Source organism: Octopus bimaculoides, chromosome 7, assembly GCF_001194135.2.
Source record: "Octopus bimaculoides isolate UCB-OBI-ISO-001 chromosome 7, ASM119413v2, whole genome shotgun sequence".
Taxonomy (NCBI): Eukaryota; Metazoa; Mollusca; class Cephalopoda; order Octopoda; family Octopodidae; genus Octopus; species Octopus bimaculoides.
Genome location: NC_068987.1, coordinates 88675413 through 88692193, shown reverse-complemented (window position 1 = coordinate 88692193; position 16781 = coordinate 88675413). Strand labels below are relative to the sequence as shown.

The following is a 16781-nucleotide window of genomic DNA, read 5'->3' as shown; positions in this document are numbered from 1 at the left end:
GTGTGTGTGTGTGTGTGTGTGTGTGTGTGTGTGTGTGCGTGTGTGTGTGTGTAAAAAAGTTGAATGTAGATTCGTTCTTTAATTTGGAGGTTTCAAAAAAAATTTCTAATGTTGATTCTTCATATTTTGCTGGTAGTTTACAGGTGTAAATTTTCAAAGATATGAAGGTAATACTTGTATGTGATATGTGGTGAATTTATAGAAAGAAGTCCCATAAAAGTCATCAATTTAGTTACTTTGCTACACTTTCACCAAACCTCATTTATTGTGTGGCATTTGGTGGATGAGGGTGCTTGAAGTTGTTGCCCGCATCTGTGTTTCTTGCCTTGAAGTAGGTTCATCCGGAACACTTGATCGAATCCGATCCAGTTTGGTTTTGAAAAAGCCTACATCCACGTCATGCAGGTTTCTCAGGCTTTGTGGGAGCATATTGAAGAGCTGTGGGCCTTTGGAGCCCAAGCTGTTGCAGTACCTGGTTCTGTGTCGTCACGGTAATTTCAGGGCTTTTGATACTACGCAGTAGCGCCCCGTCCTGTTGTTTATGTAACTGACAACACCTAAGTTTGGTACAATTTTTCGAGGATTTTCCAGATGTATATTACTGCACACCTTTCCCGCCTTTGCTCCAGGGAGTAGAGTCTTAACTCTGTCAGTCTCTCTCAGTAGCTGATATGACGCATTGTGCTAATCTTCTTTGTGTAGTTTCGCTTGGTCGCTTCGAGTTCCGTCGATAATTTTACACTGTTTGGTGACCACACACTCACACACACACACACATACACACACTCCCACACGCATATTTATTTACCGATTTGTTTAAATTACATGTTTACAAAATAAACATCCATCATTTCACCAACAAATGAAATCCAAATACATGTTTACAGTGAAGAGAATTAGATGCATATATACGTACATATATACGTATATATACATGCAAATATATAGCTTTCTATATGTTGATATTTAAAAAATTAATATCTACACAGTTTTATACGTATTTATTTAAGTATGTTAGTAAACTTTTCGAATACATGCAGAATATATCATACTAACCTGTCGATAGCGATGAGTGTTAAACAGCATATGGATAATATACTCACTACCGATACTATAAAGCCGTAAGCTTTGCAACCTTGAAAGGAATGGTAATACACTAGTTGTAATGATTGTGCCAGAAACATAAAAATAATCAATATCATACAATTAAATATGCATAAAAAATTGTTTCATGTTAATTTGTGGTAAGAAGAAAATAATGTCATTTTTCGATTATTTAATTTTTTGGTTTGTAAGACGTCTCTATATTTTATCGTCTGCCATATGGAAAACAAAAATTAATTCATCTTAGTGGGGTATATAATGAAAGCCCAAAGTAGTTTGGACAGAGTTCCATAGAAGAGTAAATACGGAGAGGGACAAATGACAGAATAAGCAGAAAGATCACAATGAACAAAAGAGTTAATACAAAACATAGGAAAATATAAAGTTGTAAATTAAAAGCAGAAATGCCAGGGCTTGTTTCTATCGAATGGGAGATAGATAAAGAAATATTGAAAGAGGAAAAGACTGACAGAAATAAAATAAATGTGATGTAAAACTGACTCTGGATCAGCGAGCGATGTTAGACGTAGGATGAAGAGGAAAAAAAAGAAGAGATATAGGATGGGTTACGAAGAATATCTTTTATACAGCCAATTAACATCAATAAGTGCAATTAGATTTGGCAACAACACAGAACATCGGTTTAGTTTTGTAAAAGTGACCTATAACTACCTGAAATAATTGACATTATAAATTTTAAGGATATGAGACGTTTTGGAACAGTCCTTTTGGCGCCGCCTATTAGTAACATTGATTTTCCCTATTCCTCTTTCACTCCCTCTAACTTTCTGCTATTGTATTGTACTTCGCGCGCGCGTGTGTGTGGTTTCTTCTTGTACCTAAATGTACTGTCGCCATAGGAGGCTGAATGTCCAATCAGCGATACCAAATTGTCTTCGCCCAAACACTAGCATTCTCTCGTTTCATTCCGAAATTCTAATGAATCCAGTGATTTTCTAGGAAGGAAAAATTTGTATTATTTGTGCAGTTCGAGCAGTAAAGAAGGCTAGATGGTAAATCCTTATCTAGGAGGACCATCGAAGCATCTAGAATCGAGGACGTAAATCTATGTTCAAAATGCACTATCACGTGAGTCACAAGTGACAAGTGATTTGGACGCAGGGGCGTACTTTTGAGGGCGAGGGGCGTCATCAATCACTTTCATAAGTACGAATATATCTACTTAACACCCTTATGCCTCAAGTCCAAAGTACACTTCATTTTCTGTAGGCTTGACGGACTGTGACGTACGAGATAATCACTGTTTAAAGTTGTCTCTACAGATTTTTTTAACAGAAATTAGAGCCAAGACTGAAAGTTGCGACATTTTGTATACGGATACGTCTTTATACGTCATAACTTTCGGTGCTGGCTCTAATTTCTATAGAAAATTTCTATAGAACTAACCCTAAAAACTGATTGAATCGCACTGCTAACACAGGTAGGATACAGTAGTGACTTATAAGCCTTTAATATACTTGGAAATATACTATGGTTTCATAACGAAATAGGGGATCCCTGTCAGCAATTAATATGAGATAATATATCAGGCTTGATGAAGGCAGTGAACTGACAGAGTCGTTAGTATGCCAGACAAAATGCTTAGCGGCCTTTCGTCCGTCTTTTTGAGTTCAAATGCTGCGAGATCGACTTTGCCTTTGATCCTTCCGGGGTCGAACACTGAGTGTGATGTCATCGTCTTGTCCCTTCTCCCCAAATTTCAGTCCTTGTGCCCAGAGTAGAAAGAAAAGTATATTCGGTTTAATAACTATGAAGACAACTGATTTTAACAAGTTACTGCTATTACCATTTTGTTAACTCAGTTCTGATCGAGCATATCTACGATCAAAAGTGGTCTAACCGTGACCACCTCAACTTACTGTATACCAGAGTTTATATTTCTTCAATGTATCTTTCTTAAGACGGAAGCGTATGATTTGATGGGGATTTGGCAGCTGTTTTTATTATGCAGGAGCATAGCTCAGTGGTTAGAGTCTCGGGCTTACAATCGTGGAGTTGCGAGCTCAATTCCCGGACCTGGGTGTGTGTTGTATTTTTGAGCAAAAAAAAAAAAACCCCACTTTATTTTACGTTGCTCCAGTTCACTCAGCTGTAGAAATGAGTTGCGACGCCATTGGTGCCAAGCTGTATCGGCCATAGCCATCCCGTTGGAATGACGTTGGGGTGGCAGACTGATATGCATGGGCGACTACAGTCTTTCACCAAAAAAACCTTTGCTAAGACTCACCGCTTGGAATGAAATTTCTAGGTTTAATCCTAAGGCCATTCGTGACCGAAGTGGGGCTTTACGTTTACCTTTTTGATGGAGATTTGATAGCGATTTTTGATTGTCTGAGTATGGGTATATTTGTTGACTGTGATTTTAATGGAGAGGGTATAAAAACAACAGCCACAGCAAAAACATAAACAAAAGTAGCATGATTAAAAAAAAAGCAATAACTTTGAATCAACGAAGAACCTTCCACTTCGTCTCTTTGTCTGTCTTGGCCAGAATTAAACACCATACGATAAAAATTAGCATTCACTCTACTTTGTGAATCAAGCGGCTACAAATAGCAGCAAGAAATACACTCAACCATATGAAAAAATAGTAGACTACATAAAGCAGTTCAAATTAGGCTTAAAAAATATCTGTATTGCTATGAGTGTTAAAACGTTTGAACGTACATATATTCGCTGAACTTTAAAAACGAAGGCAAAACAACAACTCTGGAACATTGAACGCAACAAAATCAACAGCTAATTTTTCATAAACAGATAAACGTTCTATGTTTGTGCAGGGTGTCGGGAAGAATTTCAGCTCGGATAAACAATTAGAATTTAATAATCATAACGATCGCTTACTATTCCGATCTACTATGGGGCACAAGGCCTGAAATATTGGGCGAAGGGTTAAGTCGATTACATCGATCTCTGTGCTTGACTGATACTTATTTGATCAACCCCGAAAAAGTGAAAGGCACAGTCGACTATGGCAGAAATTTGAACCCTGATAGTAAAGACGAAAGGAATACGTCTAAGCATTTTCTCCGGCGTGCTAACGATTCTGCCAGCTCGTCGCCTTATGATCACTTACTCTTGACGTTGGTCTTGAAAGGGATAAGCCTGAGAAAACACGACTAATCGTTAAATTGTTATCTAAAGTAACTCTTAAGGCATCTTTATACACACCTTTGTTTTCAGAAGCGATGTAATAACGGGAAGCTGTTTACTCACTGAAGCTAAATAAATGCTCAGTGCAACCATAAGATATTGACATATTACAGTAGTGTCTTAAATACACGTACGTGTATATACGCATATAATCTATGCATGTGCGTGTATGCATGTGTGTGCGTGTGTGACTGCGTTTATGCATGTGGTTGTGTGTGTGTGTGTGTGTGTGTGTGTGTGTTTAATTATTCGAATCCTTCCTCTAAGTAAGGAACGGATATCTGACAAAGGTACAAATCACCATCATTGGAATTTAGATAATAAAAGTGCATTCTGAAATTGAGAAAATTCTTGCATATTTTTACTGTTCCGCTTACAGATTATATTCGTAAAGTATGCGTTGGTTGATTTCTTTTTTCTGAATACCCAAGATTTTCCAGATTGTCCCTTAGGCATTTGCTCACAAAACCAAACGCGCTAATCATTATTGATATATATGTATGTATATATGTATGTATGTATGTATGTATGTATGTATGTATGTGTATGTGTGTATGTATGTATGTATGTATGTATGTATGTATGTATATAAAAGGAGCGAAGGTCCTTCTCGACTACCCAACTTCTTGTCGCTTCGATGGCTGTATGTCTAAGTGGTTTAAATCAATAAAAGGTATCTGTTCGACAAAAAGACCAGGTTTTTAAAATCATAACTACTGGGGCCAATTCATTTGACTAAAAATTTAAGGTAGTGCCCCGGCATGGCCGCAGTCTAATGACTGAGACAAGTAAAAGAAACAAGAATAATATCACAGCTATTTTTCCTCCAAGCTAAAAAGTCAATGACTCTTCGAATCTTTTATTGATATTTCTGATCATGTGACCGAACTCGATGCTTATAACTGGAATATATCTAAATTTAGGGTGTAGTTCTCCCACAGCGAGACACCGGAATCGCTCTTTAATTGGCACATGTCTTACTTCCAATCTCAGTTTTATTTTCTCGAGCAAGAACAGCTTAGCTGCAAAAAGTTCGGAGTCATATTCTGAGAAAATTTAATTACCCTTATCCAATATCTGCTACAGTAACTGGATATTAGCATCTGTTTCATAGATTTCTTTTTTGATGTTTTAGCAGTATTAATAGCATTAGTATGTATGCTACACGCCAACCAAAAATCACGCATATTTCACAAATCGTAAGAAGACAAGGTTTTCTTTATGAGAAACCACAATTTTGTTTTCATTTGTTTCTACTTTGATAACACTACAATTATACTTTATAATTATACAACGCAGTTATATTCATTTACGTCTTGTGAAAATACTGATACACCATCAGCTTTTTTTCATAGACCAGATCTAGTAGGCGGCGAGCTGGAAGAAACGTTAGCACGCCGGACGAAATGCTTAACGTTATTTCGTCTGTCTTTACATTCTGAGTTCAAATTCCACCGAGGTCGAATTTTACTTTTATCTTTTCGGGGTCGATTATATAAGTACCAGTTATGCACTGGGGTCGATATAATCGACTTAATCCCTCTGTTTGTCCCCTCTATGTTTAGCCCCTTGTGGGCAATAAAGAAATAAGAAACGTTAGCACGCCGGGCGAATGCTTAGCGGTATTTCATCTGCTGGTACGTTCTGAGTTCAAATTCCTCCAATTTGCAATGTCTGTGGGGATATCCCTACTTAAACTCAGGCACTTCGAAACCGGTGAGACTGATGCTATTAATATTTCGTGGCCGGAAAAATGCTTAGCAGCATTTCGTTCGTCTTTACGTTTTGAGTTCAAATTCAGTGAGGTTGACATTGCCTTTCATCCTTTCGGGTCGATTAAATAAGTACCAGTCGAACACTGTAATCATCTTACACCTACCCCGAATTGACTGACCTTGTGTCACGATTTGAAACCAGAATTTCGCGTAAGCTGTTCGACAATTGCAAGAAAGATATGCGCTGTGACAAAAAACAGAGACTTTGCGCTCGGAAAAAGAAGGACTTAGAGGTCAGCTTTGCCTTTTATTTTTTGGGATCGATAAAATAAGTACCAGTTGAACACTGGGGGTCGATGTAATCGGTTTACCCACTCACCCACACGTGCTGGCTTTGTGCCAGAATTTAAAACCAATATTAATGTTGGGGGTGGGGGCTAAAAAATCGTTAGCGCATCGACCAAAATGCTTAGCAGCACCTCTTCCAGTTATTCACGCTCTGAGTTCAAATCCCACTGGTATCAACTATGCCTTTCACCCTTTCGTGATCGATAAAATAATAATTACCAGTTGAAAACTGGGGTCGAGGTAACTGACAATCTCCCTTCGCGCAAAATTACTGGCCTTGCGTCAAAAGTTTGAAGCCTTTGTTAAATAGAAATCTTCATAACAGCAAGATAAAGAAATTATTATTAACAATAGTAGCAGTAGTTGTCGTAGCAAAACTAGTAGTCGTACCGTATTGCATATTTACACACTGCTATACATCGTTACACAATTTCAATGACCTCCTTGGGGAAATGCCTGAACTAGATATAGTTTATAATAGGAAATATTTGCTATTCAATTTGTTATCTAAATAATTATATGAATCAATAAAACTATATTCGGGGTTAAGTAGGTTTTTCGATTTCTGCTGCACATATTTTCTTCTTTAATACTACATTATGATGGCAATCATATAACTGATAGATAAAATGTATATTACCAACAACACCAAACACCCAGCGGCCAGAGAAACTGGAAACTGACACAAAACACATATCGATAGAAGACATAATAGTGTCTGAGAAAGCAAGACTCGCGAGTATGATATTCGGCGACGTATGGAGTCTCTTGTACCTGCAAAGAGAGAAACAAGACAAAGGTAAGTGAATTGTATTCATATAATTAATAGGAACAGAAGCGGTATTAATAGCAAAAAGGTAATATTTATCACCATTTATAGGCTCAGGAATGGCTGCATGGTAAGAAGCTTGCTTCCAAACTACATGGTTCGAGGTTCAGTCCCACTGCGTGGCACCTTAGCCAAGTGTCTTCTACTGTAGCCTCACGCCGACCAAATCCTTCTGTGTAGATTTGGTAGACGGAAGCTGAAAGAATCCCATCGTATATATATATATGTGTTTGTGTCTATGTTTTTCCTCCCATCATCGCTTGACAACCGATGTTGGTGTGTTTACGTCCTGTAACTTTGCGGTTCGGCGAAAAGAAACCGATAGATTAAGTACTAGGCTTATACAAAGTATAATTCCTGGGGTCGATTTGTTCGACTAAAAAGGTGGTGATCCAGCCCGGCCGCAGTCAAATGACTGAAACAAGTAAAGGAATAGAGGAACTTAAAAGAGAATGTCGAGTCAGAACACAAAATACTGCGATAGTCATCATGAAAGAATCTTTCATATGGTTTTATGACGCACATAAGGCATCTTACTTTACGTTACTCGCTACCACGTAACTTCGGCCCTCCTGCTTACATATATCACAAGCTCATGTGAGGGGTTCTCTCATGGCAACTATCGCAGTTTCTGTGTTCTAACACAACATTCGCTTTTAAGTGGGGATGAATAATAGTATTCATGTTTGTGTTGCATATATTTGAGTGTATAATTTGTTGTTATTATTATAAAACGTCTCTCTTTTATCTTTTATTAGAGTGCGGCCATGCTGGGGCACCGTCTAAATAGTTAAGTCGAACAAATTGGGCCCAATACAAATTTTTGAATTTTGGCACTTGTTCTATCGGTCTCTGATCCAAGACGCTAGATTAAGGGGACGTAAACTAACCATCACTGGTTGTCCAGCAGTTGGGTGGAACAAACATGAACACAAAGACACACACCACACACTCGTGTGTGTGTGTGTGTGTGTGTGTGTGTGTGTAAGTTGTTATTTTATACAATAAGAATAACTTTACATTAAGCTGACAGATTAATAACTACTTTTGGTAGAGAACAAGTTTCCTATTTCTTTATTGCCCACAAGGGGCTAAACACGGAGGGGACAAACAAGGACAGACAAAGGGATTAAGTCGATTACATCGATCCCAGTGCGTAACTGGTACTTAATTTATCGACCCCGAAAGTATAAAAGGCAAAGTCGACCTCGGCGGAATTTGAACTCAGAACGTAACGATAGACGAAAAACCGCTAAGCATTTCACCCGGCGTGCTTACGTTTCTGCCAGCTCGCCGTAGAGAACAAGTTTCCGTCTACCACAAAGCATTAGTCGATCTTACGCTATTGTAGGAAACAATTGTCCAAGGTGGCGCGCAGTGGGACTGAACCCAAACTCATATGGCTGCAAAGTGAGCTACTTAACCACGCAGCTTTGCTCGTGACTACATTTACATAAGAAATATGAAATTGTCATAATTCTTTTTGATCAGGGATGACTCAAAGTTAAACAACAACAAAGACATTGACAGCACTTCCCGATTCCAGAGTTTTTTCTCATAGTAACTACCACAGTAGAGTTTGCTCTAACAGAACATTAACGTTTAAATAACATCTCTCGGTATTAATTCTATCTCTGTCCCTAATAAATTCTTTTTAACAAGGTCACTGGCTTATTGCCACACCAGAGCCTGTTCTGATTTCCTAAGAGATAATCTACACAAATTACGCGAAGATCGCAGCTGTCAGTGGAAGAACAAAGATTTCCTGTTACAATCTGTCGTAACATCGAAAGATAGAATCAAATCCAGCAAAAACAATCATTAATAAACATACCCAGGATTTAGAACAATTACTATTTGTGTAGAATGTGCACATTTATTAAAGGGAGATTTACTGTTTGTCATACCGATTATATTGAGTAGTTGTAATTATGTTGAGCTATTAACAAACAAGACACTGGTTTAGTTTACTTTTACATCAATGTTGATATTACTGAATTTTTGCTCTCTTTTTCTTTGTGAAGAAATATTCTTTGTGAAGAAATATTCTTTGTTCAAAAATTTAATCACAAATTTGCCGTTTTACTCTACCTTACTCACCACATAAATGAAATATATGTATATGTACATGTGTTTATATATACGATATAAGTGTATATTTGTGTGTGTATACATATATATATATGTATTTGTATAAATACACACACACACACACACACACACACACACACACACACACACACACACACACACACACACACACACACACACACACACACATATATATATATGTACGTGTATATGCTTGTGTGTGTATGGACAAATACACCAGTTTTGTGGTATAAGATACAGCAGTTCAAGTGTATAGTGATTTGAATTTCTGTATTAAAAGAAATATAATAAATGTTAGCTGGTTGGTCGATAATTAGTTGGTCGGTCTGTTTGTTGGTTGATTTTTCCTGTCACATTTTCCGTCGTATAGAGAGAGGGAGAAAGTGTAAAAGAGAGATACAGGGAGAGTTAAATAAGAGGAGCAGGAAAAGTGCACATAGATGTTTTGGGTGCAGACAATGTATAAAAGAACACTCTATGCAGTGAGAGAGAAAGGATTACGGAGATAGAAGATGAAGAGAAAAGGGAATAAATGACACAATTATAAAGGGTAAAGGAGGAAGACCCCCTTCGGCCATGAATGACCATGGAATTGCACCTAGAAAGTTACCCTCAGAGGCACAAATCCGAACAAGGTTGTTTATGGAAGACCAACAGTCACCCCATGCATACTAGCCTCTGCTCTCCACACCATTGATCTTATCCAAGGGAAAGGAAAAGGCCGATACAGCTTGGCACCAATGATGTAGCAACTCATTTCTACAGCTGAGTGGACTGGAGCAACGTGAAATAAAGTGTTTTGCTCAAGAACACAACACACAACCGGCAAGCAGGATGAATCAAACTCACTAGAACTAAGATTATAATTGTATTTATAGTACATTCATTGTTATTACCCATCGTGGCAAAAGGATACTTCCAAAGATACCCGTCACGAGTGATAAGCCTAATCATGTTTACCTAACAAATGACTAGCACACATGCGTAGACACTCATGTATTAATTTTTGCTGGGTCTGCAAAGAAACGTGATGTTTAGCGTTGTCCCGAAGAAAGGCGACACTCACCCAATTGGTCAATTCTGGACGTTTTTCATCGATTGCCTCCCTTAACTGGTCTAAATGAAAACAGTAATGTCGGAATCCAATGTCTGATTTTGCGAAAGGAGCTTCTAATACGCTCTTCCAATCTCACCAGACACAGAGCATCATCTTCGTCGGATATTGACTGGCTTTTGAAGTGATTAAAAATAGTTCATTTCGCTTTCTCCAGGATCTTCTTCTCTCCACATTGTTGTAAACAATCCATTTTTCATTACCTGTGATGTTTCTTTTGAAAAATGAATAATTTTTGTTGCATTTGAGAGAGAATCGTAGATGGAAATGCAGTCCATTAGATTTTCTCCCATCTTAACATCATAGCGATTCACACATCTTAACATCATGGTGATTCACGCATCCAAGTATTTTTAAATACTTTATAACATTCACATGAGATGTGTGGAGTATCTCTGAAATGCCTCGAGTCATATGGTCTGGATTATATTTTATTAGTGTTCCAACGACCGCATGCCACCGGAAGGTTCACTGTCTACCAGATCAAAATTTTCACTCCTAAACCTCACAAGTCTCTTATGAACAGACCTTTCATTTGTGGCACTATCTCCATAAATTGCACATACGTTTTTTACCGTTTGCACAGCGAGGTTTTTTTTCCGGAATTGAAAGAACATCAAATTAAGAAAATGCATCTTATTTTTTTTTTTTTCACTTTTAAGTTAAAAACAGAAGAAATAAACTATCCACACAGTAGTCGCATAGCAAGACGTGTTGAAATGTCACCTTTCAGAAAATACAGATACGTAATATGCTTATGTTGCATAAGGAAAGTAAATCATGCGAAAAACGGTACGAACTTTTGTTCCAAACCAGTATATATAACATTTGCAAATCCATTTTGACTTTTGTGGAATTCTGACAAAAGTTTTGCTCCATAGATAAAAATAAAACAACCAAACTACCAAACCTGAGATTATTAGAGAATTATCTGAAATATTTCTTAGAACGGGAAGCATACAATATACCTCGGAGATCACGTTATTATCTTGTTTTGCTGTTTTGCTTTCACCAACAGCAGACTTCTCCTTCACATCCAACAGATATTTTATTGTCTAAAACAAACCAGTCCCGTAGCAGAAGGATAAATATTTGCAAGAAAGTATTTTGTCCTTTTTCTTTATTTTTAGCAAATATTTTTAGCAAAATATTTGTATATTTGTATAATACTTTTTCAGTTTTGTACAGTAACTATTGGGTTGGTGCATAATTATTGCGGCTTTTTTTCAACAAATTTTATTCATCAAAAACAATAACAATATTTAACAAAAACATCTTGAAATGACGGTCTGACCGCCTGCCAAGCAAGTGGGAAGCAGTAATTGAAGTAGATCGTGAACATGCTCTCGAATAATATGCATTAGGAAGAGCATCCAGCTGTAGAAACTGAGAAACTCTGCCAGATCAGAACCGTCGAACCCTTGCCAGCATAGAAAGCGAATGTTAAACGACGATGCGATGATGATGATGATGATATATATACATACATACGTATGTACATACATACATACATACGTACGTACATACATACACACACACACACACACACACACACACACACACACACACACACACACACACACACACACACACACACACACACACACACACACACACACATAGTAAATCCAAAAAGAACTACAAACGCAAAAAAATACAACAACGCGAGGACGTGGTACATGTAAAGTATTAGCAGACGCTCATGGAAGGAAAGAAAGATGGTTTAACGTTTCTAGCAGACGCTCTTCTTCGGAAGCAGAGGAAAGTCCAATAGAAAAGCAAGACGGAGGAAAAGAAATCGCCAACGATTCACATGTGGTTACATTTTTAAAATGTATATAAACTAAAGCACATAAATGTGAAACAAGGTGGTCAAAAATAGTACTCGAATACTGGAGGTAGAGTAATACGTTTTATTATTATTATCAAAGCTGCAAAAACATCACAAAAATATCACAATAAACTATATATGTAGTGGTTAGATAGAGAAGAAGAAATTGTACTGACCCCCGAATGGGAAGACAAAGAAATGTTGTTTATCATGTAACGTTGCAATAAGTTCCAAGTTAACAAATTATATCAGTTTTGATCAAAATTGTTCTTTGCTTGAAAAATATTGGTCAGATTTAATAAAATTTAATATGGACTCAATGCCCAAGGCCCAATGAAGAGCCATCCATAGGCCCAAGTCCCAATGAAGAGCCATCCATAGGAGCTAGCTTGAAAGCTGGCCGATAGGGCGGCTTTTAAACTAGTAAATAATAAAATCTAATTAAATATGTACATTCTATGCAACTTCTTCCCTCATTTCGATTCAAAACTTCTAATCGCACTGTCACAATAAATAATTAATTACATCTAATTACCTGCATTTAGATAGAAATCAGAAAAGATAATAGTAACTATTATTCATCAGTCTTCATATACAGCTCTCAGTCAGTAATTGCTCTGCAGAAACATGTCAGAAATATCAGAAATATGCTGAATATTTCCAAAGACTTCCTCATATATATTTCTTTACATTTTCTTCAACCTTCTCTTATACATAATTTATCTTTCAATTGGAATTCATGACACACTTCGATTAGTGACGGTATGTTTATGACAAATTTGATTCAAAACTTATCAGTAATGAGGTTTCCATGGTGATTTCTGGTGCTTTGTTTATTGTTCAGCAACTAATCGTGCCGGAAACATTTCACTTAATTTAGAAAGTGTTGTTGTTGTTGTTGTTATTTCTGTTGTTCTTTTTACAGCCTATTTTGAGAACGACTTGAAAACAGATGACACATCAAAATGTATGTATGTATGTATGTATGTATGTTTGTATGTACTTGAATATATATGTGTGTGTGTGTGTGTGTGTGTGTTTGTGGAGGTGCATTGGCTCAGCGGTCAGAGCAGCGGACTTGCAGTCGTAGGATTGCGGTTTCGATTCTCAGACCGGGCGTTGTGAGTGTTTATTGAGCGAAAAACACCTAAAGCTTATTCTCTTGGACCTCTTTAGCCATTTGATGTTTAAAAAAATTTATTATGCTTTTTAATTAAATATTATTAGGAATTCTAAAAAAAAAATCGTGAAAATATTTTGTGCTGTAGAATTAAAAGCAATTTATTGCACATAATTTTAACAAAATCTTATATGGTCCCTGAAATATTGTGTGGACCAGGTTGAGAATCCCTAATATGGATTTATAATACTTCTTGCCCCAAATTTATTGACTTTAAAAATGCTTTTGATTCTGTGACATGAGGTATTGTGGATTGTTATTATAAGATACACCATTTACCAGACAACAGTAAATGCTATAATGTCCTTCCACGAACATGCATAAAATCTCGGTTGGGTTAAGGTTTCTCAACGTAACTAACAAAGATGCTGTTAGGTAAATGGGTGTTCTTTCGGCAAACGTTTTCAGCGTGATACTTCAATACGCAAAAGGTCCATTTTTTAAAACAAATATTTTTCATATTTTGAAAGAAATGTTAAGTGACGAGCAGCCAGAGTTGTCACCATGCCGGAAAAAATGCTTAGCAGCATTTCGTCCGTCTTTACTTTCTGAGTTCAAATTCTGCAAGGCTTACTTTGCCTCTCATCTTACGAGGATCGATGAAATAAGTACCAGAAATTTGTGGCTTTGTGCTAGAATCTGAACTCAATATTCTCTTCTACTCTAGGCACAAGGGCAGAAATTTTTGGGGAGCGGGGCCAGTCGACTAGATCGACTTCACTATGTAACTGGTACTTAATTTATCGACCCCGAAAGGATGAAAAGTAAAGTCGACCTCGGCGGAATTTGATTTGAAATCAATATTTTTAAAGACATGCAGAAGCAGAATATTTCAAAATGTAGAAGACTCCATCTTGTTGACAATATTGATTTATGGAACATGAGAAATTCCGGCTTCGAAATATATCTATTTTATGGATTGCATGTATTATTACATGTGCACGAAATAGAAGAAATAAGTGCGTGGAAAAGGCTAAGAGGGAATTACAGATCAGTATGGAAAATAAAAGATATTAATCTAATTGAAAAGACGATCAAACAGGTCGGTGAATTTCAATATTTAGTAAAAACAAAAGTGGAAGATAGGGAATCTAAGTAAGATTTAAAATATCTGATTACAACAGATGCAGATGTTTTGGTAGTTTTAGAACTTTTGGGAAATTACAATAAAATTTAGAAAAGCATGTTTTGTATGAAATATAGTATTTTCAAATGCACTTTATCGGTGCGAAATAAGGACGTTATGTGCTGAAGGTAGGAAAAAATTCATAGATTTTGTATCGAAACGATATACAAATTTACTTAATAAGAATTTAGAAACTTCGAGAGAACGTGAAATAATTAGTTTTGTTTAACGATGAAACTAAAATAGATAAAGCTATAAATAATTCTTTCTAATCTTGGCACGAGGCCAGCAGTTTAGAGGGGAATGGTAAATCGATAACATCGCCCCCAGTTTTCAAATGGTACTTATTCTATCGACCTCGAGAGGAGAAAAGGCAAAATAAACCTCGGTTGAATTTGAACTCGCAAGGTAAAGAGTCCAAAGAAATGCCGCTAATCATTTTGTCCGGCACTGTAACGATTCTGCCAGACTTGCTGTCAATACTGGGGAGCAAATGACGAAGGCTTCTCGTGGGACTGGAAACCATGTCTTCTGTAAACATGACAGACGTTCTAACATTGGACCAAAGCAATCCTTCGAATTTCGCTACCCATTTCAGAAGCTTTGTACTCACCAACGAGAAGTGCATGGTGTTTAGTTAATAGCTTGATCTACTTCGAATTTTACCGTTACAACCCCATCCAAAAGAGAACCCGATATAGAAATGTCACGCTAAAATATCAGATTAAAAACAATTTTAAGAAAGTAACTGTTGACAGGACTACGAAGCAGGGAGTATTCTATCCAGTGTTAAAAGAGGGAAAGGATGTGGTTTGTTGAAGCCTCGCAGCAATATGAGACCTGCTAGAAAGAATAGCGAAATTTCTCTCAAATTGCACTCTTTCGACTGGAACTGTCACGCTTGCTACAGCGTATTTGATAAAATATTGGATTTTTCAGAATTCACTTTGAGGTTGTACAACCACGAAGATAACTGAATATTCAAGCAAAAAGAGTCATATGAACATTATATAAAGATGTTTGTGTGTGTGTGTGTGTGTGTGTGAATATTTATAAATACAAAATCAGAATCCATGGATTTTAGTACTGGTATGCCACGGAAAACATTTATTTTTGATAAATTATAACATCTTTCTTTCAAATCATGTTATTTGCAGTGTAATTTCGCAGCGTTTCGGACCGTATCCTTTGTGGTAGAGAGAGAGAGAGAGAGAGAGAGAGAGAGAGAGAGAGAGAGAGAGAGAGAGAGAGAGAGAGAGAGAGAGAGAGAGAGAGACAAACAGACAGACAGAGAAGCAAATGTGTCACTCATCTATCGCGGTATGGTACACCAGATATAAACGAAGGACGCAAAAACGCAATTGTACATAAAACTCGTCAACCAAGCCTCAGCTAGAAATAAACTGCAGCTTTTGATGTTTAATTCTTTTGATCTTATCAAGAACTTGAAGATGAAGGAATGGCGGTTCTATTCCAAAGCTACTGATGCTTAAAGTAAATAACTCAACCTGCTTGTGGTACCTACGTTGATAAGTAGTCTTGGACGTTGGGAGCTAATTAAAGGTAACTCCCCAAACTAGAGGAGGCCCGTGCCCATCAGTCCAAAAGTACCCTTCTATTTGTTTATACAGGCAGGTTCATGATCCATTGCTGGTTTGCTAGGTCTGTCGCGACTTCACCATATTACCAACTTTTGCAAGCCAAGTGGACTGGTACTCCGTTGGTTACGACAACGACGACGACAAGTGCTTCACCTGATCCAATCAAAGGAACAACCTGCTCGTGAGATTAACGTGCAACTGGCTGAACACTCAGGAAGGTTCAGCGTGACACACAATGGGACAAGGTCGGTCCTTTGAAATGCAGGTACAAATTATTGCTGCCAGCTGACTGGACTGGAGCAGCATGAAATAAAGTGTCTTGCTCAAGGATACAACGCATCACCCTGTCCGGGAATGGAAACCGCAATCTTAAGATCATTAGTTTAACACGCTAACCAATAAGCCATGCACCTCTACAAGAACGAATCAATTTAAACAATAATACAGCGTGAGGAAAGGACAAGGGAGATAATAACTGACGTGTATCTGGTTGTAGCAGTCAACTCGTCTATGAGCAATTGGTCTTTTTTTTTTAAACTATCTTATGTCGCAATAGTGAATACGTAGGCGCCGGAATACCTGTGTGGTAAGTAGCTTGCTTGCCAACACATAGTTCCGGGTTCAGACCCACTGCGTGGCACCATGGC

The 16781-nt window shown here is 37.4% G+C and overlaps 1 protein-coding gene across 1 annotated transcript in view; it reads right to left on the bottom strand.

Moving 5' to 3' along the window:
* LOC106870569 (rhodopsin) overlaps positions 1-16781 on the bottom strand; it is a 238547-nt gene that overhangs the window by 10688 nt on the left and 211078 nt on the right. Inside the window, exons 2-3 of the mRNA XM_052969782.1 lie at positions 6982-7115; positions 1057-1135 (exon numbers count right to left, since the gene is read on the bottom strand). Coding sequence (XP_052825742.1) covers positions 1057-1135; positions 6982-7115 — 213 coding nt within the window. The remainder of the gene's footprint in view (positions 1-1056; positions 1136-6981; positions 7116-16781) is intronic.